Below are 21,568 nucleotides of genomic sequence, written 5' to 3' on the forward strand. Positions count from 1 at the left end.
ACTTTCCACACATGAAGACGCACACAGCTGTGAATTCCTAGGGCTGTGCTGGACACCTGGACTGTGTATGTGGACACTGCCCCCACTGATGGGCACCTAGGTTGCTGTTACAAATAATTCTGGGGAAATCTTCCTGGGCCTAGACTTTTAAATTTTTTTTTATTTATTAGTACCTGTGTGTAGTACACAATGTTAACATTCCTTGTGGGGAATTAATGCATGTACATAATACATCTTAAATCCCTTTTTCTTCCCCTTTCCCTTCCTCCCTCTCCTCCCTCAGTCTCTCCGCAAGACTAACACTTCTGCAGCAGAATCTCCTACAGTAGAAAAGGTGGGGACAGGCGCTGGCAGGGGTTGGCTTCGCTGCCGCAGAGGCCCTCTGGAAAGTGTTGGGACCCAGTGGCTAGTGTCCCCAGTGAGGAGTGAGGAGACCCCAGGGGGCAAATGGGAGCCCCAGGGACACCTCCCACAGGAATAGCTGCTTCCAGGCCGTGGTCCGGGCTTCTTGGAAGTGCATGGTCGCTCGGAAACACGTAAAGGCTTCAGTTTGAGGGGAAAGATGGGGAAGTACCCTCGACGCTCTCTGACCCGGCAAGAAGCGGCCCAATTGAAGTTCTGGGCCCCCAGGGTTGGCAAGGCAGGAGGCCTCAAGGCGCGGTGCGGATGGATCCGAGGCTCTCTCGGGTCCCCGTGCTCCCCCCCGCCCCAGGACCCGGCAGCCTGGCGGCCTGGGCAGAGCTGGCGTTTTCGAATGAGGGTGGAGTTCGGGCCGTGCTTCGCTGGGTCAGTTCTGCAGCGCAAAAAGCCCGGAACTGAGACGAGCATCCTCTGAAGATAGAATAATACGAGATCTACGCAGCAAGAGACTTTACAGAGAAAGGAAACCAGCGCCCCTCGCCCCTGCGTACGGCTCCAGCTCCCAGCCTTTCATACATCCTTAGGCTGCGGCAGGCCAGGCACACCAGGGTCTACACTACGCATGCGCCAGGGATCCGCACATGCGCGTGGCCTGTGGAGTAACTCCTAATAGGGAATAGTTTAGAGGGCTGTTTCTGCGGGCGGCGCCGTGGCTTAGTTGGTTAAAGCGCCTGTCTAGTAAACAGGAGATCCTGGGTTCGAATCCCAGCGGTGCCTCGGCCGAATAGCAAACGTGCCTTATGATATTTTGTCTCACTTTAATTTTGCTGGGTTCCTACGCCCAACTAATGGCCCTTCACTTCAGGGGTGTGAGGGTGCCCCCGAGAAGTCATTTCGGCCCTAAGCCTTATCCTGGCCTCTGGCAGGGATTCAGCAAGTTTCGGAATCTGCATCCTTGAGTCTCCAGAGCTCGTGCGTGGACGTTGCGAGGACCTGGGCGGTTTTCGATTGGTGCCACCGGGCGATGAGAGCCAGTGCTGGAGGAGAGAAAGTTTCCCCAGCGCCAGGAAGCGGCCACTAGGCGGTCCAGCCTCGACAGTCGCCAGGCTGAGCTAAGCTTTCGAAGGCCTGGCTTTCCCTTCTCCCTCCATCCGCCAGTGGGCACTGCCTCCCTACAAATGGAAGACAGAGATAGGGAGATCGAGGGCGGCCCCAGGGCGCGGCTGCAGGATTTCGTCCAGCCTCAGCGACCGTCAATCCGCAAATGCAAGCAAACTCCGGGCTAGGGAGGATGGGACAGACGTGACTGTGCCGGGTTCAGCTGGTCAGTGTGGGGCAGAACCCTCAGGCCTGGGCTGTGGTTGCTAATTGCTGACGCCTGTACACACGTGGGGACCAACTCCAGAGACTGGATCCAAGGGTTTGGAAGGTTGGGGAGGCACTGAGAGTTTTTTAAAGTTCCCTAGGAATTCACTTATGTCAAACCCAACAGGGCAGTCCCAATGGGCTGCAGAAATCGCAGACATGGCATGAGGTTGTGTTCCGGATACAGATAGATGCTCCTCGACTTACAGTGAAGTTACACCCCATAAGCCCATTGTAAATTGAAATTACCTCAGGTGAAAAATGCATTTAATACACCTAACCTATCTATCCAGCATCCACTCAGCACACTTGCATTAGTCTACAGGTGGGCAAAATGATCCAACACAAAGCCTGTTTTATAATAAAGGGTTGATGGCTCGTGTAGATTACTGAATAGTGAAGAACAGAATGGTTGTGTACTCACCATTAACCTACACGCAGGAATCCCACATGGGTGTTTAATTACACATGGTGAGATGTGAAAACAAACAGAATGCCCCCAAAATTCTGGCAGTGTTGCTGCTGATGTGCTCATGAGGGAATATTGTAGGGCACATCTCTAACTGGGAAAATGATCAAAATTCAGTTGTTGGCAACCCAGTATTTGTTGCCACACTTCTCAGTTCCCCTGTCACTCAGTTTCCTTTATTTTCCCTTTTGTGGTGCTGAAGATGGAACCAGAAGACCTCGCAAATGCTAAGCATATAACTTAGTTTCTGCACATGAAAAGTGGAATTAATGCCAGGAGCTGCCTCATTGAATTGCCCTGAGGACTGAGTTATGCACTTGTATTTTTCGCGCAGCACCACGGTGACGCCCGGCTTCTGTACTTGTATTTTTCTAAAAATTTCTTCTAGGGTGTGTATCTGGTTTTGTGACATAAATTCTTTCCATTTCTCCAACGCTGCACGCATCCTGTTGGAGGCGGGCCTCAAATCTGGCTCAGAACCAGCCAGAGTTTACCCAGTTTATAAACTCTGCGCTTTCCACCGCTTCTTAGGCTGTCAGGCTGTGTGTGGTCTTGTTGGTGGTTTCTGCAGTTTCTAAGATCAGATGGACTTAGGGAAATATTCCCATGTGTTCTTTCTAGCGTCCTCACTTCCCTAGGCAGCTGGACCGGGTCCTGCGGAGGGGCGAACTGGCAGAGAAGAGATGCCAGCCTGGCGGGCCACTTTCTGTGCCTCTCCGCTGAGAAGCGTGTCTTCCAGTACGCTTCTTCCTCACGCGCTGCCAACCAGTGTCCAGAAGAGGGCGCAGGCGAGTCCTGTTGAAGCACTAATTTCTGGGGGTGGAGTATGAATTCAAACAGTATAAATTCATTATTCAAGGCTTCCATTTGAAGTTTGTTTGTTTCTTTTAATGATTTTCTGCTCCTGAAAAGTTTTATACCAAGTCATTTACACATGATGGAAAAATTTCTGTGGATTCCATTGCTTACTTTTAATGCTTTGGTTGCATATTTTATTACATTTTAAATCTGAATTTTCTCACTATTGTTTAATAAATATTTAAGGGTAGCAAAGATGTACCCTTCATATTTGTCTGAGAGTGTGCAATAGTTGTTGTGTTTTGGTGAAACATTGCAAAAACATCTTGCTAAATCGGTTTGAAAATGGATATTCTACCGAGGCCTGGTGGTGCACACCTATAATCTCAACACTGAGAGGTTGAGGCAGCAGTATTACATGTTTGAGCCCAACCTGAGCAATTTAGTAACTTAGTGAGACCTTGTCTCAAAATTTCAAAAAAAAATTTAAGGGTTGGGGATGTACCTCAATGCAAAGGCCCAGGGTTCAAGGTCAAGTACCCCCTCTCCCACACACACAAGGATATTCTGGCTCTTAGGGTTTAGATTGACAATGATCCCAAAAGCGTCATGTGCTCAGAAGTGGAGCTTGTGGAGGACTGGATTATGGGCATTACCGCTATATTAGGAGGTGAGACCTGGTAGGAGGAGTCAGCTCTTCCCTCCCCAGCTCCTCCCTTCCATCTCTGCTGAGGTCACCCTGTGGTAAGCATTTACATGGCACACCAATATCTTTACATCTTTACACCTTTCACCCACATGGAGAGGTCTATCCATATACTTGTCATTAATTTTGTAGTCATGTTCCTTTTGAGTCCCTGACCATCCAACCAGACCACTGGCTACAGCCCATAAATGAATATATAGTCACATATCTGGCCATTTTTTCTTCCAAATAAAATGTATGACCAGGTGCACTGCCCAAAGTTTTGGCCACTGTGAAGATTTCCCTCACCATTGTCCCTCAGGGGTATCCCAGAAAGGGGCTGTAGTACTGCAGCTGTCCACTTTTGGGTGGTGCCTGCATAATGTGCAGAACTATCTGTCAACCAAGCCCTAGTTTGTGCTCTCTCTCTCTCTCTCTCTCTCTCTCTCTCTCCATCCTAGCCACCATGACATGAGCATCTTTCTTCCACCAGTTCTTCCTACCATGTCATTCCTGTATTTAAACCTGCCAGACATGGACTGAAACTTCTAAAACTGTGAGCCAAAACATCCTCTCCTCCTTCCTTTAAGTTGTGAGTGTTGGGTATTTTGTCCCAGTGACAAGGAAAGTGACTAAGACAGTGGCTTACTTCCCCAAATTCCAAACTGTCATCTGCCACTCTGATGGTACTAGGTGTCAGAGGAAGTGAATTTGAGTAGAACCTGCAGAGAAAAGATGGTGCTTTTTATTGATTGTGATTGCAATTCATCTTTTTTTCTAACTTTACCAAATCACATGACCATTGAGATTTATGCTCCAGGCCCAGGTGGAATAACAAGGACTGGATTCTTCTCACACCAGAAATAACAACAACAACAAAAAAGACAGAGAGAGAGAGAGAAAACATGTGGAGCAGTGGTTTTCAAGACATTGGAGAGCCAGGTGTGTGGTGCACACCTGTAGTCCTAGCCACTTGGAAGCTGAGGCGGGAGGATTGATTGAGCCTAGGAGTTCAGGGTAGTAGCACACTGTGCTCATCTGCATCTGCCCCAAGTATACCAATGGGATCACTCCTGTGAGTAGTGAGGCACTCCAGCCTGGGCAACAAAGGAGACCTCCTCTCTTAAAACCAAACCAAACCAAACAACAACCAGAAAACACTGGACACCCACAAACAAAGGACACCCTGGTAGTGAGCAGCAAAGGGTGTAAGTTCTATGACCGACGCAGCTCACACCCAGAGTAAGGCTCCAATTCACAGCAGAGGGAGGCAGAATCCACATGAGGCCCAGTGGGAAGAAACTTGGAGGTTGGGGAGGGCGGGGCACCTACAGTTTTCTGGCCACTGGACAGTGTAGGACAGTTAGGGAGGAATAGGCAGCATAGGGCCTGACCTGGGTGGGGAGCATAATGGAGATAACTGCACGCTTACTTGTGACCGGATGTACTGGAGGAGGCTGCCCTTTGTGGGACCTTTGCATACTTTTTGCTACGTGGCCATAGCTCCTGGGAACATTGGCTTATCCCAGAAACAAAGGCTAAGACCCTGATTGTACCAATCAATAAAATAGTTATTTTTAGAAAATCAGCTTACCCCTATAAACATGGACAAGGTGAAGACATCAGGCTGAGAACCTCACCTTCAGCCTCTCCCTGCCATATAGCTCCCTCTGGGAGGCAAGTGGCCCACAGCAGCCCGGCCATCGTGGTGAGATTAACACCATCATAAAAGGTGAGTGTAGCCCCTGTGTCTCTTTCCTCCTCCATCTTCCACCACATGAGGACACAGCCAGAAGGCCTTTGTCAGATGTGGGTGCCTTGATCTTGGACTTCCCAGCCTCCAGCACTGCAAGAAAATAAATGTCTTATTACAAATTACCCTCTCTCAGCCATTCTTTGATAGCAGCACAAAACATATTAAAGAGTTAATCCTATTGTTTCTCTGACAATGTTAAAAACCTCAGTTTCTTCAGTGTGGCACAACTCCATCTCCCACCCCATCCCCTTTGCATCTTTTGCTTTGCACAGTAAAGCTCAGTCTGTACTCTTCCCCCACCTCAAACCCTACAAAGCCTACTCCCTCCAGGTATTCCTGGGTGTCTTCGGATAGGGTTGCCAGAGAAAATAGAAAATGTCAGTTAACTTAGAAACCCAGGGAAATGGCAAATCATTTTTAGCATAAGTATGTCCCATACAATATTTGGACATACATAGATTTTTTTAAGTTTTTGCTGTTTATCTAGAACTCGAAATTAACTGAGTGTTCTATATTTTTATTTGCCAAACTGGAACTCTCCCTGCAGGATGCAGCTCACTCATGCTCATGACAAATACTGTCAGCTATTTCTCTGCTCTCATTCCCTAGAAAACAGCTGAGACAAACCTCGAATACCACAGTCCAGCTGCAAATCCCAGGGCCCAGTCAAAGTGGTCAAGGGAGGAGAAGATGGATAAGGGCAAGGTGACACCTTGGTTAGCTGCCTCCAGCTTCACAGGAAAAGAGTGGCTTCTTGGTGGTACAGAACGTCACCAAGAAAGGCCACATGTGAACACTGTTTCTCTGGGGGAGAAAGGAAAGGGGCTCATCTACCAGATCCATCACCTCTGTGTCACTGTTAAAGTTCACCGCATAGGGCTTGAATCCCCCGGAGTATCTCGGTTGGACTATGGGTTGGATCCCACACACCACAGTGTAGCTCTTCACCTGAGCCCAGAAATGTAGGAGCAGCCCTGGTACTGGCCCAGAAGGCATGGTGGAGGCCATTTGGACTTTGTCCCCAGGGCACTGAGGAGATGTGGAGAGGTTTGAATGGGAAGGATTTGGCCTTTAAGAAGATCTGGCTGAAAGGGATGAATGAATGCAGCATGTAAATATATATTTTCACAAATATGTAATTACAATATTGATGGACACAGAATGCATTAGGAGGCCCCTGACCCAGCTAGGCCTGCACACTGCACAGTACGTGGGAAGCTTCAGAAGCCAGATTGAGATGAAGGAGGAAAGCAGTTCTCTTTCACAGCTCCTTTTCCTTGACCTCAGCTGCTTCTCTCTCTCTCTCTCTCTCTCTCTCTCTCTCTCTCTCTCTCTCTCTCTCTCTCTCTCTCTCTCTCACACACACACACACACACACACACACACACACACACACACACACACACACAAAATTGCTCTTACTCCTTGGCAGGGAAGGGACCCAAGAGATGGAACCCAGAGGCACTCTACCACTGAGCTACATCCTCATCTCTTTTTGAGACAGGATCTCAATGAGCTGCCCAAGCTGGGCCCAAACTTGCCATCTTCTGCCCCAGCCTCCCAAGGAGCCAGAATTACAGGGATAAGCCACTACTGCCAGGCAAAACTTGCTCATTTATGATGCTTCTATTCTATTGAGGGAGACAAAGTGAGAATATTAGTGCTACAGAGAAATAAAGTAGGGAAAGGGGACAGACAGTAACTTAAGGCAATTTTAAATAGTTGGTCTGAGAAAGGGTCCCCCAGGTAGTGACATCTGAACAGACCTGAAGGTGAGAAGGGAGCCATCTACAGAAAGAAGATTCCAAGCTAAGAGAACCACAAGTGTGGAGGCTCTGGAGAGGAAGCCAGTCTGCACATTTTAGGGGCTGCTAAGAGGCTAGTATGCTCAGAGCAGTGGGACCAAGAATGAGAGGGTAGGAGATGGAGGTATGGGAGGTCACACTGTGTGGATCATTCGTAAGGACTGCTCTGAGCTGAGGGAAGAAGGTGAGTTGGCTGAGGGGTTAAAAGCATTCCTCTGGCTGAGTGGACACACTATGGAGGGCAGGGGTGAAGCCAGGAGTCAGGGATTGGCTATTCCAGAGGTCCAGGCTGAAGGAGATGGTGGCTGTAGATACATGTAGTAGAGGGAGGTTCTGAGAACATTTTTAAGGCAGAACCAAAAAAGAATTGATAGATCAGCTATGGACTGTGAGGCAAAGAGAGTCAAGAATAATTCTGACAGAGGTGCCATTTTCTCAGATGGGACGATTTCAGCCAGACCCTTCAGAGACCCAACTTTTAACTTCTAATCTCTCCTCCCCGTGATGTAGGATTTTTAAAACACTCTCAGCTCCCCACATATTTGTTGAATTGTACCCTCTGAGGTTTAAGGAAAGATGGTAATGAGCAGAGCATTCCTCATACTGTAACGAGTGACACTAGGGGTGAGATAGTTCGTTTTCAATCTCCTAACGATTGACCCCATAAAAATTTTTTTTCTTTTGGTACCGGGAATCCAACTTGGGACCTTGCGCTTGTGAGGCAGGCGGCCGGCGGCACCAGAGCTAAATCCCCAGCCCTGACCCCATAAAGATTTATTTTTCTTAGTATCGGGATTTAACCCACAGCCGCACGCATGCTACACAAGCCCTCCACCACCGAGCTACAGCCTGAAACCTTTTAATTTTATTTTGATAGGGTCTCGCTGAGTCTTCCAGGCTGACCTTGTGATCCTGTCTCAGCCTACTCAGTAGCTGGTATTACAGGCGTGCGTTACCGCTCCAGGCTCATCCCGTAACAATTACAAGGATACGGACTTTTCTATTTTCTTTATCGATGTCTTCTCAACTTTCTCTGTCAGAGCTTGACACAGGTAGTGTTCAACAAATATTTCTTGCATGAATAAAAGTACTTTCGCTGAGACATTTTCCCCACGCCCACTCTCCAGCCAGTCCCAGGATGCAGAACCACTTTTCCTGGTAACCAAACAAAACAATAGCGAGATGAGAACCTACAACCAAGCCGCCAGAGTACCAGTTTAGACAATTCCATAAACAGCGAAAGCTCAGATTGGGCTGGCCTGTGGTGATGAACAGGAATTCAGCCCAATAGAATGTCAAAGTTCTTTGGGGTGGGCGTGGCCGGCGTGGCTTCGGAAACCGCCTCCTTGTGGCCGCTCTAGCCTCTTGGATGACCCGCTTGTCTCAGCAGACACAGCTTCCGGTCGGTCTTAGTTCCGCTTCCTGTGTAACAGCGGCGTCTTCGCTGAGGGTCACATTGAGCTGCTTGGGGCTTCAGGGTCGTATTTAGGTGAGTATGGGGTCTCTCAGGTGAGAGACCCCAGCCTAACAGGCTGAGGAGCCAGACCCCAGCTTCCCCGGTAATGGGCTGAGGCTTCCGGCCGGCGGCAGCGGCACCGGCCCTCCCGAGTCGGTGGCGTTTCGTTCTTCTGCTGATAGTGATAGCTAAGGTTTACTATATATAGCTCTTCCTTAGTACCAGGCAACATTCTAAGCAACTATTAGCTTATTTAATGCTCCTTCCAGCCTCATGATATAGGGCCTGTGATTTACCTCGTTTAACAACGAGCAAACAGGCTCAGCGATGTTAAGCGACTTAGCAGGAGCTACGCAAGCGACCAAGATTTGGACCCAGTAAGGGGACTGCAGTACTTAATCCCCAGGCCCATAGGGGTGGGCTTCGCGGCTTGTTTGGGCCTCAGCCTGTCTCCCCTGGCGCCTCTTACCTCCTCCCTTGGATGTTGGAGGGGCCGCAGGATCATCTTTGGGTCCACCCTCACCCACAGATAATAAGGTCAAGATCTTGCACAAAACGCCCCCAGCGGCTGGGACCGTGTCTCAGCAGGTGATATTTTACAACCTGCCGCCTCACTTTCTCCCAGCACCCTTTCCCCCAAGAGTATTCTAGTGCCCCAGACGTCCACCACTACCTTGGGCCTCTAGGATTCAACACTGGCCTGTGCACCTCTGTGTGGCGCTGTAGCTCCTCGGATTCTCTGGAGTATAGGCACTTCCTCTCATATTCCTGAAAACTGTATCACCCCTTCAGAGGTGTATCAGAGGTTTTCAACCCTGGGTCACAGAGTCAATAGACTTCAAAGGATGCTAGTAATTGGATGAGTGGTGGAGGTGGAGAAGGTCACATCCGTGTTTTTACTAGCTTCTGATTGAAATATAACATTTCCTTCAGTTAGGAATGGAGACAGCAATTTCAGGAGTATTAGTAGCAGCTGTGGCTTTATCAGCAATCAAAATCACAGATATATGCCACATTATAGTTGCAAGTATTAGAAAATACCATTTTCACTCATGCTTACTTAAAATTGTGGTACTTAATAAACTATTAACTAAATATAACTGATTTTTTTGTAATTCTATACAGTTTTTAAAATGCATTTAGACATATTCTGAGAGAGAGGCTTATGGGATACATCAGACCCTTGAGAAGTTTGTGACAGCAAAAAGATTAAGAATCCTCACAAGTGGAAGGACCCGGGTTCAATCTCCAGTACAAAAAAAAAGTAAATAATATTTTTACAAAAATTATCAATTACTCCCCCCCCAAAAAAAGATTAAGAATCTTTCCAGTGTAGGTTATGCCAGTGATGACAGTAACCCACTGATTGTGTGCTGTGTGACCTTAGGAAGTCACTTAGACATCCTGTCTCTTCCTGGTATGGGTAATGGGGTAGGAACAGTTCCTGGCTTTTCTTTTATTTTATTTCTTTATTTTTTAGTTACTGACTTTTATAGTGGATGTGGGAGTCAGATGTGTAAACCAGTCAGTACCTGGCATGCAGTAAGCACTTTGTGAGTGTTAGCTAGTAGTATGTTGGGACCAGGCTTGATTTTGCTAAGGATTTGCCCAGAAACCTGCCATGATTTCCATCCAGAGGTATATGCATTTCCCCTCCCTTTGTCTCTGTATGTGAAGAGGGAGAAAGTAGTAGCCTATTCATGCACAACCCATTCTTCAGTGTCTGGGCTTCCTCCATTGGGCCTGGTTGGTCTGACCTCCCTGTCTCAGGTTCCCTGCCAACATCCCTCCCTTTGCCTCCAGGAATCAGCGCTATGGCAGAAGACATCAAGACCAAAATCAAGAACTACAAGACTGCCCCTTTTGACAGCCGCTTCCCCAATCAGAACCAGACCAGGAACTGCTGGCAGAACTACCTGGGTGAGCAAGGCATGGTGGTGGAGGTTGCTGACTTTCCTCTGGTGTTGCACTTTAAGGCATTAACCTCTTGCCCACTCTGGACAGACCCAGTGTCCTGGCTTTTCCCTTTTATTCTTGACACCCTATCTCTGGAGGGCCCATGCTTCTCATCACCAACATTGTTCAGGATAGGGGCCTAAATGAATAATCCTAAAGTGAAGCTTCCGTGCAACCATTATCCACACACAAATAGATATTGCCAGCACACTGATCACCTCTACTTATTTTGTGCCCTGGCTGGAACGCAACACTATTCTCCCTACTAGAGCCGGGCGTGGTGACACAAGCCTGTAATCCCAGCACTCGGGGGGCTGAGGCAGGAAGATCTCTGGGAGTTTGAGGCCAGCCTGGGCTACACAGAGAGTTCAAGGCCACCCTGAAATACAGAGCAAGACCTTGTCTTAAAGCGAAAGTGCTAACTCACTAGAGGATATGACCCACCAATTTAAGGTGATCACGTTTTAGTTTTCTCCCTTGCACTTTAGTTTTCCTCTGTGAACTTTATAAATACTGTTATATATTCTTTGGTGTTTAGATTTTTTTTTTTACTCAGTAGTTTTTTCCAAATTCATCTATGTGTGTCATATAGTTTGCTCTTTTTCATTTTTCCACACCTTACTTGATTCGTGAACATTTGTATGATTTCCATTTTGACACCTGTAGGAATGGTGCTGTTTAAACATTCTTATAAATGTAATTTTATATATATATTTCTCTAGGGAATCTGCCCAAGACTGGAATACCTAGAGTAATTTTTTTTTTTTAATGAGATGCCTACTTTTAAAAACCGGATTATCCCCTTTGCCTTCCTTTCTGGGACTCCACATCTTAGCATCAAGACCACCTTCAAAAATTCCCCACACAGGCCCCTCTTGCTTCCCATTATTCCTGACCCCTGGATTTTCAAACTGAACAGTAGTTCTTCCGGTTACAGAATCTATTTAGTGAGATGTGTCTAGACTGTTTTTGTACCCCTGCAAACTTGTGTTCACGTGTATGTGTAATCATGAAGTAGAAAGTGTTTTGACTTTTCATGAAAAGTATGTTCTGCCCTTTGTTCTGAGCTGACCCTGGCCCCTTTTCTTCACAGACTATCACCGCTGCCAGAAGGCAATGAACGCAAAAGGGGGTGATGTCTCTGTGTGCGAGTGGTACCATCGAGTATACAAGTCCCTGTGCCCCATATCCTGGGTATGTCCTCCTGCCGGGGCCCTTGGGATACTGGGGTGGGGACGCAGACGGAGGGTTGTGATTGGTGGGAGTTCATCTTAGTGGAGCAGAGGGAAAAGAGTCACTCTGCATGGGGCTCATGCCTCTTCTCCCCCTAGAATTACCTCCCTCCTTTGGACCCTCAACAAGTCAGGGCCTTCAGCCAAGGGGACCAAGGTCATCTGGCTGGATCTACCTCACTCATGCCCTCTGTTAATGTATCCTGTATAATCCTGCCCTTTTTATTGTGATTATTTTCAAATTATACATAAAGAAAATAATTCGGTGACTCCAAATACATCCATTATCCAAACTGAATAGTAATCAAGATTTTTTCCACATTTCCTCATATATTCTTGAGGGGTTAGGGGGATTAAACCTGGCCCTTTTTTGTGGGGGGGCGGGGGACCGGGGATCGAACTCAGGTCCTTGCACTTGTGCAGCAGGCTACGAAACCACTGAGCTAAATCCCCGGCCCAGCCCTTTTTTTTTCAATAAAGTCTCATTATATAGTCCAGGCTGTCCTTGAACTTGAGATCCTCCTGCCTCAGCCTCCCAAGTGCTAAGATTACAGGCATACACCACCACACCCAGCTTCTTTCCTTTGCCTAAGTGGTCTAGAGCAGATCTCAGACGTGTCATTCCACCCCTACCTACATCAATAATGTATCTCAAAAAAATGAGGTCACACAAGACAGTCGTTTTGCCCTGATCTAACAAGACCTTTTGTCAGTATTTAGTACTCATCATTATGCCTTCTCTTTTTATATAAAGGATTTATGTTCAACATTACCCTTTTAAATCAGAGGACTCCGTTACTATAAAATATATTGAAAGATGTTTGAGACTTTTTTTTAATTGCTGAAAATGAATACAAAAATCATTTTTTATTTTGAGACAGGGTCTCACTAAGTTCACTGGGCTGGACTCAAACTTGCAATCTTCCTGCCAGCATCCCAGAGTACTCGAATTACAGATGTGCACCACTGCACCTGACTATGTAATATATATAAGCCTATGCAATATTTTTTATAATGATTACATTCATTGTGGGGAGTGGGTACATGTACATAACACATCTTAATTCTTTTTACGTCCCCCTCCCCTCCCCTCCCCTCCCTGCTGCTTCTGTCTCTTCATCCCATAGCCTGTGGAACTTTTTGTTTATGAATGATTCATACTATATATTCTTTTCTATGAACTGCTTCTACTTAGTGTGTCTTGGAGCCTCTTTTAATGACAGCATAAAGATCTGCCTTGTTTGAATAATTTATAAGTGCTTTTATTTCACTGGTCGCCTTTTGATGGATATTATGTTCTAGTTGTTCAGTATCTTAGGCATCCTGTATGTACAGCTTTGGGGCTCACTTCTCTAGAACAAAATACCTTAAGGGCATGGTTTTTTCCTCAACTCACTTGGTTTTCTTCTCCCCTCTCCAGCCAGACTGTCTCAGGTATCTTTGAATATCCTGGACCCCCAGAATTTCTCCCTGGTGATGTTGGATAAGAAAATGTGATCCTATAACATCCCTCATTCAGCCTCAGGGTCTACATATGTACATTTCGTCCATGATACCAGGAAGCAGGCTCTCTGTCCTGCTACCATCACATCCCAGCCTCTAGGGCCTGGGCCTGCCTTGACTTGGGGAGCATCAGGTAACCTGCTCTCTCTGCCCTGTTAGCCTGGATATGGACACAGTTTAAGCCAAGTATGGTGGCGCACACCTATAATCCCCACACTTGGGAGGCTGAGACAGGAGGATCTCCATGAACTCAAGGCCAGCCTGAATTACAGAGCAAGACCATGTCTCAAAAAACAAACAAACAGGGCCGGGGATTTAGGTCAGTGGTGCCACTGCCTGCCTCGAAAGTGAAAGGTCCCAAATTCAATCCCCAGTACCCCCAAAAAAACAAATACATAAATAAATTCATACTCTGCACAGGCCCCTTTATGCCCAGCAGCCCTAGCTTTATTCCAAAATACATTTTTTTTTTTTTTAAGTAATACAACCATTTCACAGAATCTTATAAACTAGGGAAGAAGCAGAAAATTTTTCCTTATTTTCCTGTCCTGGCTGATATTATAGCATTTTTCAGGTTTTTCTTGTGTATTAAAAAAAAAAATTAACCTCCAACCTAAGTATATGTATTTAATATGAGGGCAAAGGTCAGGGGTGGAGTACACCGTCCCTATAATGTAAGCATTTAAATCATTTTTCCAGCCATCCTTTATTTTTCCATTTAAAAAATACTTTGCCTATAAAAATTACACTGGATATTTTTGGAGAATTTTTATAAAAGAGATTTATGTAATATATAGAAAGTGAAAGTCTCCTAGTCACCCCCTTTATGAACCCCCTAGTAATTAGGTGGAAATCACCCACTCCTTTTCCATGTGCTACTGTGTGTGTGTTTGTATACTTCTTATATACTTACAGGTCATACTTGACATACTATCTTGCACTTTGTTTTCTTTACTAACACCATTGTATACTTGCGTTCATGCCAATATAAGCTACTCAACTATTAGGTAACTATCGTCTTGGGGCAGTCCCTAGTTTTTTTGTTTGTTTGTTTGTTTGTTTTAATTTTGAGACAGGGCTGCACTAAGTTGCCCATGCTGGGCTCAAACATGGGATCCTAGTGTTACGATTACAGGCTTGTGTCATAGTCTCTTTTTTTTTGGTACCAGGGATCAAACTCGGGTCCTTGCACTTGCGGGGCAGGCAGCAGAACCACTGAGCTAAATCCCCGGCCCCTGTGCCATAGTCTCTTAATAGTTAAAAAGTATTCCCTGTCCAATTAGCTGTATTTCATCTTTTTTCAATATTTATTTCTTAGATTTGAATGATTTCATTAGTTTCCTTTCCATGAAGTGGGATTATTAAAGCAAAGGTTAGTAGATCAAACCAACATCTCAATGTCCCTCATTCCCCAGAATTGTATGTTTTAAACGAGAACTATGGACTAAACAGTACGAGTCCTGTATGAGGGATTCAGATGAACCCCAGATATGAGAAGATATTCATCCCCAATTACGTCATCAAGGAAACAAAATTTAAAACAACAGAAAAGCTGGGCATGGTGGAACATACTTGTAATCCCAGCACTTGAGAGGCTGAGGCAAGAGAATCACAAGTTTGAGCCAGCCTGGACTATATAGACTTAAAAAGAAGTGCTTGTTACTGTGCTACAGAAATTACAAAGGTTGATATTGGCAAGTGTTGGCAGAATAGGTTCTCTGCCAGGACGTTGGTTCTATAAATTGATCCAGTCACTTTTCAGGTCAAATTGGGCAGTACTTCTCAGAATAAAAAAATATATAGTTCTCTGACCTGACAATTCCACATCTAAGCACCATACAAAAATCTTTTTATATATAAGGATATCTGCTGCAGAGTTGTTTTTTTGTTTTTGTTTTTGTTTTTTCTGGTACCAGGGATTTGAACTTGACCTTGAGCTTGCAAGGCAGGTGCGGTGTCACTGAGCTAAATCCCCACTGCAGAGTTGTTTCTAATGGGGATCATTCATAAACAACCAAAGTTAGGTAAATAGTGATGTGTTTATGTCCGTAGCCTTTATGGAGACTGTGTTAATCTAAGTGACAGAATATATAGGAAGATCTCTAAGGCACATGGGAAAGCCTGTTCAGAACAATGTATATAGTATGACCGATTTGTATATTTTTTTGAAGTATAGAGTGTGTGTGTGTGTGTGTGTCTGTAAATTGGCACACTCCTGACCCCTTACACCAGCTACGTTGTAAGTACTTTTGTTAATACTTTGTGCCACATAAAGTCAAACATGCCAGAACAACTGTATGAAGTATATATATAATACTATCAATGTCTTCATTTTACAGAATTGGAAGCACAGAGGTTGAGTAACTTGCCTGAGGTCACACAGCCAGAAGGCGGTGGACCTTCTGGGGTTATTCAGTCAGTCTCCATGGCCCCTACTTTTCTAGCATGTAAATGTGGGAAGGTGTGTTTATGTGCCTATAAAAATGAATATGCTTATAACTACCTATGAGAAGGTCCACCAGCTAGGTGTGGTGGTCCATACCTGTAAGGTCAGACTTCAAGAAGAAACTTCCCTCAGGAGGGAAAGGCTGAGGGACAGACTCAAAGAAGGACTTCCCGGGGCTGGGCATTTAGCTCAGTGGTTCCGCCCCCGCCTGCCTCCAAAGCACAAGGACTTGAGTTTGATCCCCAGTACCAAAAAAAAGAAAAGGACTTCCCAGCCTGGTGTGGTGGCACATGCCTCTAATCCCAGTACTCTGGGAGCCTGAGGCAGGAGGACTGCAAGTTCAACTCCAGCCTGGACAACTTGTGACTTAGACACTGTCTCCAAAAACAATGAAAAAATTTTTTAAAAAGAAGGAAGTCCACAAAAAGGATGCTAATTCTTGGGAATGTTAATGATTTGATATGGGTCTTTCATGCTCACTTTGGCAGCACATATACTAAAATTGGAATGATATGGGTCTTTCCAGCCCATTTTATGCTATCTCTACATGTGTGATCAACCCTGCTTGGCACCCTTTTGCACTTAACTACATATCTTGTTGATCAATTCATGCCTTGTATATTTTTTCATGGCTGCTTATTATTCCTTTTGTCCTGAAAGTAACGGTACTGGCTTGAGTCACCCCTGATTCCTTGGCTGCTGGGACAGTGGTTGGCACCTAGCAGGCACCTGTGGTTATTTGTTGACCAAATGCACAGATGGGCATAGTGAGGAAGATGAAGACACCCACCCATCTTGGTCCCCCCTCAGAGGGGTGGGTAATGTCATCTGTCTTTCTGCAGGTCTCAACCTGGGACGAACGCCGGGTTGAAGGCACATTTCCTGGCAAGATCTGAACTGGATCCGTCTGCTTCTCTGTCCTCTGTCCTTTTCATTGGTAAAGGGGGACCTGGCTACATGATGGTCCCTACCCTAGGACCCTGAATCATGACTTAACTAACAATAAAAACTCAGTTGAAAAGTATAAGACCATGTGTGTAAAAGTTGTATGGCTGAGCAAGAAGCTGGGGGAAATGGTACCCTGACCAGCAGTAAGAAGGATCTCACAGTGATTCCTTTCTCTGTTTTTATTTTATTTTATTGAACTTTGACCACCTCTCTGCCAATCAACAGGGTTATACAAAATAGCTTCAAGTCCCTAAAATTTTATTTGTATAGATTTTTAACTTACATTTTGTTTGTTGTGTTTTGCAGTGATGGGAACTGAATCCAGGGCCATCCCTTTTTTATTTTTTCCCCTTTTTTATTTTGAGACAGGGTCTTGCTAAGTTACCCTTGGGATCCTCCTGCCCTGGCCTCCTGAGTGCTGGGGCTATAGGCATATGCCCGGCTCTCATGGGATTTTTGTTTGGTTTGGTTTGGTTTGGTACGGGGGTTTGAACTTGGGACCTTGCACTTGGGAGGCAGGCGGCAGAACCACTGAGCTAAATCCCCGGCCCCCTCTTGTGTGATTTTTGAAGTACATGAAGATAGTGTAATCACGTTTTGTTTTGGTTTTTTCCCAGTCAGGCCTGATTTAATATTTCTTTGGTTGATGCATGTAAGACATATATTATTTTGGAAATTTTGTGAATTACATATAATAAAATATAACTGGGAAAATACACAATATACAAATACAAAAATATTTTCATCTTATTCAAGTGGAAATAAAAGATGTCTAAAACAACAGATGTGAAGATTCTATTGGGCCGGGGATTTAGCTCAGTGGTTCTGCTGCCTGCCTTGCAAGCGCAAGGACCTGAGTTCGATCCCTAGTACCAAAAAAAAAAAGATTCTATTAATTTTTTTTTTCTGGTACCAGGGATCGAACTCAGGACCTTGTGCTTGCGAAACAGGCACAGTGTCACTGAGTTAAATCCCTGACCCCAGAGTCTATTAATTTTAAACCTACTTTCAGCACCCCTGTGTTAACTTTCACATACTGGGAACCCCCCTTCTTTCTCACAAGTCCCTTACCAGTTTAGAAGAGAAAAATGATCAAAGAATTCAGTTAAATACAGTGAACTGGGCAACCTAACCCAAATATAATTTAATATTTTGAGAATTATTTTACTTTTTTTTTTTTTTTTGGTACTGAGGATCAAACTCAGGTCCTTGCGCTTGCGCAGCAGGTGGCAAAACCACTGAGCTAAATCCCCAGCCCTGAGAATTATTTTAAAAATTGGCCACTAAGTCTCTGAGGCTTAAAATTATTTTTAAGGTTAAAAAAAGATATTTACTTTTTAAAATGATACATCCATTTTTATAGGATTTGGCAATCTGAAATAAAAATAGATTGTAAGTTTCCACATCCAGAAAGTTATCAGACCCAAGACACAGATCAGTATCTTCAGAGATTAATTAGAATTTAGTAGAGTATATTTAACACTTAAATTATATTGAATAGTTTTATGTCCCAGGATAATTAAGAAGCCTTTAACTTCATCATGAAATTCAAATACCATTTTTGACAAAATTCAGAGTTCATTTGGAGTAAATGTTTTGACACAATTTCATATTTTAATACTTAATTAAAAATTGTAACAGCCTGCTATTAAAATAGATCAAGGGTTTTATAGGAAACAAATTCATAATTTTTTTAAAGTATACTTTTGGCTTTCCTGGTATATAATTTTTGAATTACAAATATAGTTTTATCTGAGTTTGAATCTGCCTTCAGTGTGACACAATTACTCTGTGGTGCCCCACGAAGATTAAATGTCAAGTTGCTCTGTCCTAGGGGACTGGAAGTTATTTAAAAGACACATTTCCTAAACTCAGCTCAGACTTGTCTGCACTGGCAATTGTGTTGCTTCAGAGAAAGAAGGGGAACTCTATCCAATACAACGTACATGACTTCCTCTGCCCCCCAAAAATTAAAAATATACCTAGGTCAGCAAGAGTACACATATGGCTGCGAACATTAAATACTTACAGAAAACTAAATCAATGACCCCAAAGAAAAACTCCCCCAGTCTTTAAGAGACATAGTAGATGAAAAGCGTTCATCGATATTGAAGTGCTAAATACAAATCAGTACTATAGCTCAGACACACATACCCTTGCCTAGATATAGCGAGTTATATCTATCTTTTGGCCAGCACGTCTCTGCAGAGATCTGTAATCTGGCATCTCAGACAGGGTGCCTTTCCCACCTGGTTAGAGCTGGCTTATGGGCAGGGCCCGGGGAGCAGTCAACACTCGCACAGGTCAGCTCTGCTCCTGGCCAAGTGGTGGGGGCCGGGGCCCATGGTGAGCGGGTGGTGGCAACTTGGGCTCCTGCATCAGCTCCAGGTGCTGAGCAGGGTCTGAAGCACTTGCTGCTAAGTGGAGCCCTCCTCTTTGCTCTTAATGGGCGTGAAGATGCTCCAGATTTTCCTTGGACAGCGTGATTATGTGTACCGGCTCCGTCAGGGAAGGTTCCATCTGCCTTTCAATCATGTTGAGACCTAATGTGTTTGGTTTACTCCTGCTGAGCTGAAACAAATTCAGCAGTTGCTCTGGCTGCTTCATGAGCAGAGTGAGATTAGCAGCCTGGTCTTCCGTCATGTTCTGGGAGCTCTCAGCAGCCACAATGCTGATGCCCTGGCTAGGACCCAGCATAAAATTGATGTTGCATACAGAATCGGTCATGAGAAGCTGAATCTCCTGCTCTCCCAAAGCAGAGAGCTGGTAGGGCTGTAGCTGAAGAATATTCCTGATCCCTTCGGCATTGCTACTGCTGGAAATGCTGCTGGCTTCTGGTGTGTGCTGAAGAATATTCCTGATCTCTTCGGCATTACTACTGCTGGAAATGCTGCTGGCTTCTGGTGTATGCTGGCTTCTGGTGTGTGGATTTTCAGGTGAGCCTTCAAGTTGTCTAAGCGAGCAAACTAAGTTACACCCCAAGCAGGAGAAAGGCTTTTTGCTGGTGTGGAGAATGCAGTGTCTCCTCTTGGCACTGGAGTCAGAAAAGGACTTGCCACATATCCTGCAGGAGTATGGCTTTTCTCCTCTATGAATTCTGATGTGGGTCTGAAGAGAACTCTTTGCTGTGAAAGATTTGCCACAAATTTCACAAGTAAATGGCTTTTCATCTGTGTGTTCGGAGGTGTTTGTTTAGCTGAGACACATCCATGAATTTTCTATGGCAGTGGTTACTTTCTGGTAATGAGTGGCCTTGTCGCAACAATAAAAAAAATGTCAGTGCATGTATGTTCTCTCTGCATTTGTTCAGTAATTTGTGTTAAAGCACTTCCCTGTATGAACTCGGTAATGGCTCTTTAGTTGTCTTTTTTGGCTGAAATATTTTCCACACTGATCACAGGTAAAAGATTTCTGTCCTGAGTGCAGGTTCATGAGCTTCAGCAGCGAGTGCTTGGTGGTCAGAGCCTTGCTACACACGGTGCAGGTGTACGGCTGCTCGCCTGTGTGCATCCTGGTGTGGACCTGCAAGGAGTCCTTTTGGGCAAAGCCTTTTCCACACTCATTACACTTGAAGGGTCGCTCCCTACTGGCAGCAAGTAAGGCTTTGTGGGCCCAGAAATGCACATTCTCCACAATTAAAGTAATGTCACAGAGAAAGCCTTTCTTTCTTTGATCCTCAAAACTGGCTAGGACAGTGTCACTGTGAGTGTCTGAGTGTACAACAAGCTGCCCTTCAGAAAGCTCTGGTGGTGCTTCTGCCATTTTCTTTTTTCTTTTTTGGTACTGAGAATTGAACTCAAGGCCTCATGCTTGCCAGGTAGGGGCTGCACCACTGAGCTATGTCCCTGACCCCACTTCTGCAGTTTTCTTCACAAGGCAAGAAGGCTTAAATCTGGCAGCACCAGGCGGGTTACCGGTAATAGGCCAGCCCACCCCAGCCTAGCCCCACCGCTGGGGCTCCACTACCACAGCCGCCAACCCCTAGTGTAATCACTTAATGTATTAGTTACCTACTTTCAACAGTTATCAGCTAATGACCTCTCTGGTTCATCTCTAGGTCCGTTTCTTCGTCCCCCCACCCCTCACCCTGCCTTTTTAGTGGTACTGGAAATTGAAATCATGGCCTTCACACTGAGCTACACCGCCTAGCCCTTCTTCTCTCTCTCCTTTTTTTTTTTTTAACCCCCTAGCCCTTCTTTATTCTGAAACAGTTTTCCTCAGTTGCCCAGGCTGGGCTCAAGCTTTTGCTCCTCCTTTCTCACCCTCCCAGAATAGCTACCACATCCATCTTTAAGAAAATTTGGAAAATTATATTTTCCAGAATGAATGTACATCTCTTAGAAATACTGATTTTTTAAGACATAATCACACTAACATTATTATATCTGAGAAATTAATGGATTATTAATACCTAGCAAATCATTTCTTCCTGTTCTGGACTTCCTCTTGCATGTTGATCACAGTGTTGATTGGAAGTCATTTAAGCAGGCCAAACTAAGAACTGTTCTTTCACAGTGCCCCCAAAGGAGCTGCTACACAAGAACAGTGCTAAAAGTCCACCAAACGTGTCCTCAGGGAGCTGGGATGTCATGGCCAGCTGGAGTACCATCTTGTGGCTGAATTGTGTATTAAGACCTCAAATCTCAAATGGTTGTGTGCTAAACTTGTCTGATGCGTGTCCGTTCAAATGAGCAGAGGATTGTAGAATTGAAAATGGCCTTAGGAAGGACTTTCGGTGGGGGCTGTCCAGGAGGAGGAAGACTAATGCACAAGTAGGAACCCTAAGGAA

At 45.1% G+C, this 21,568-nt stretch overlaps 1 protein-coding gene, 1 long non-coding RNA gene, 1 other non-coding gene and 1 pseudogene across 4 annotated transcripts; 2 read left to right on the forward strand and 2 right to left on the reverse strand.

The window, feature by feature from the left end:
- The first annotated feature begins 1,063 nt into the window (after positions 1-1,063).
- Trnat-agu (transfer RNA threonine (anticodon AGU)) lies at positions 1,064-1,137 on the forward strand. Its single transcript has one exon. It is a non-coding gene; the product is annotated as a tRNA-Thr (tRNA).
- A 3,263-nt stretch (positions 1,138-4,400) lies between these two features.
- LOC147824005 (uncharacterized) lies at positions 4,401-8,485 on the reverse strand. Its single transcript, XR_015443104.1, has 2 exons — positions 8,142-8,485; positions 4,401-5,523 (listed from the first exon to the last, which is right to left on the reverse strand). It is a non-coding gene; the product is annotated as an uncharacterized LOC147824005 (long non-coding RNA).
- Positions 8,486-8,573: 88 nt separating this feature from the next.
- On the forward strand, positions 8,574-16,858 carry Cox6b1 (cytochrome c oxidase subunit 6B1). 2 transcript variants are annotated; one of them, XM_021239740.2, is made up of 5 exons: positions 8,614-8,727; positions 9,820-9,958; positions 10,498-10,614; positions 11,744-11,844; positions 16,674-16,858. In XM_021239740.2, exons 3-5 carry the CDS (start codon positions 10,509-10,511, stop codon positions 16,725-16,727), a joined length of 261 nt encoding a protein of 86 aa, XP_021095399.1. In that variant the 5' UTR covers positions 8,614-8,727; positions 9,820-9,958; positions 10,498-10,508; the 3' UTR covers positions 16,728-16,858. The 2 variants fall into 2 exon arrangements, with proteins under 2 accessions (XP_004858978.1, XP_021095399.1); XM_004858921.4 differs by lacking the exon at positions 9,820-9,958 and having other exon boundaries at positions 8,574-8,727.
- Positions 16,859-19,071: 2,213 nt separating this feature from the next.
- Positions 19,072-20,289, reverse strand: LOC110344718 (zinc finger and BTB domain-containing protein 24 pseudogene; annotated as a pseudogene).
- Between the last annotated feature and the right edge of the window lie 1,279 nt (positions 20,290-21,568).

Source organism: Heterocephalus glaber, unplaced genomic scaffold (assembly GCF_053883595.1).
Source record: "Heterocephalus glaber isolate CG9 unplaced genomic scaffold, H.glaber_assembly_v1.0 deba00001561, whole genome shotgun sequence".
Taxonomy (NCBI): Eukaryota; Metazoa; Chordata; class Mammalia; order Rodentia; family Bathyergidae; genus Heterocephalus; species Heterocephalus glaber.

Excerpts from the sequence above, each read along its gene's own strand:
- Cox6b1 (XM_004858921.4), top strand. The coding sequence starts at position 10,509 with ATGGCAGAAGACATCAAGACCAAAATCAAGAACTACAAGACTGCCCCT. Across the intron at positions 10,615-11,743 it reads CTGCTGGCAGAACTACCTGG|ACTATCACCGCTGCCAGAAG; the intron begins GTGAGCAAGGCA and ends TTTTCTTCACAG. Across the intron at positions 11,845-16,673 it reads CCCTGTGCCCCATATCCTGG|GTCTCAACCTGGGACGAACG; the intron begins GTATGTCCTCCT and ends GTCTTTCTGCAG.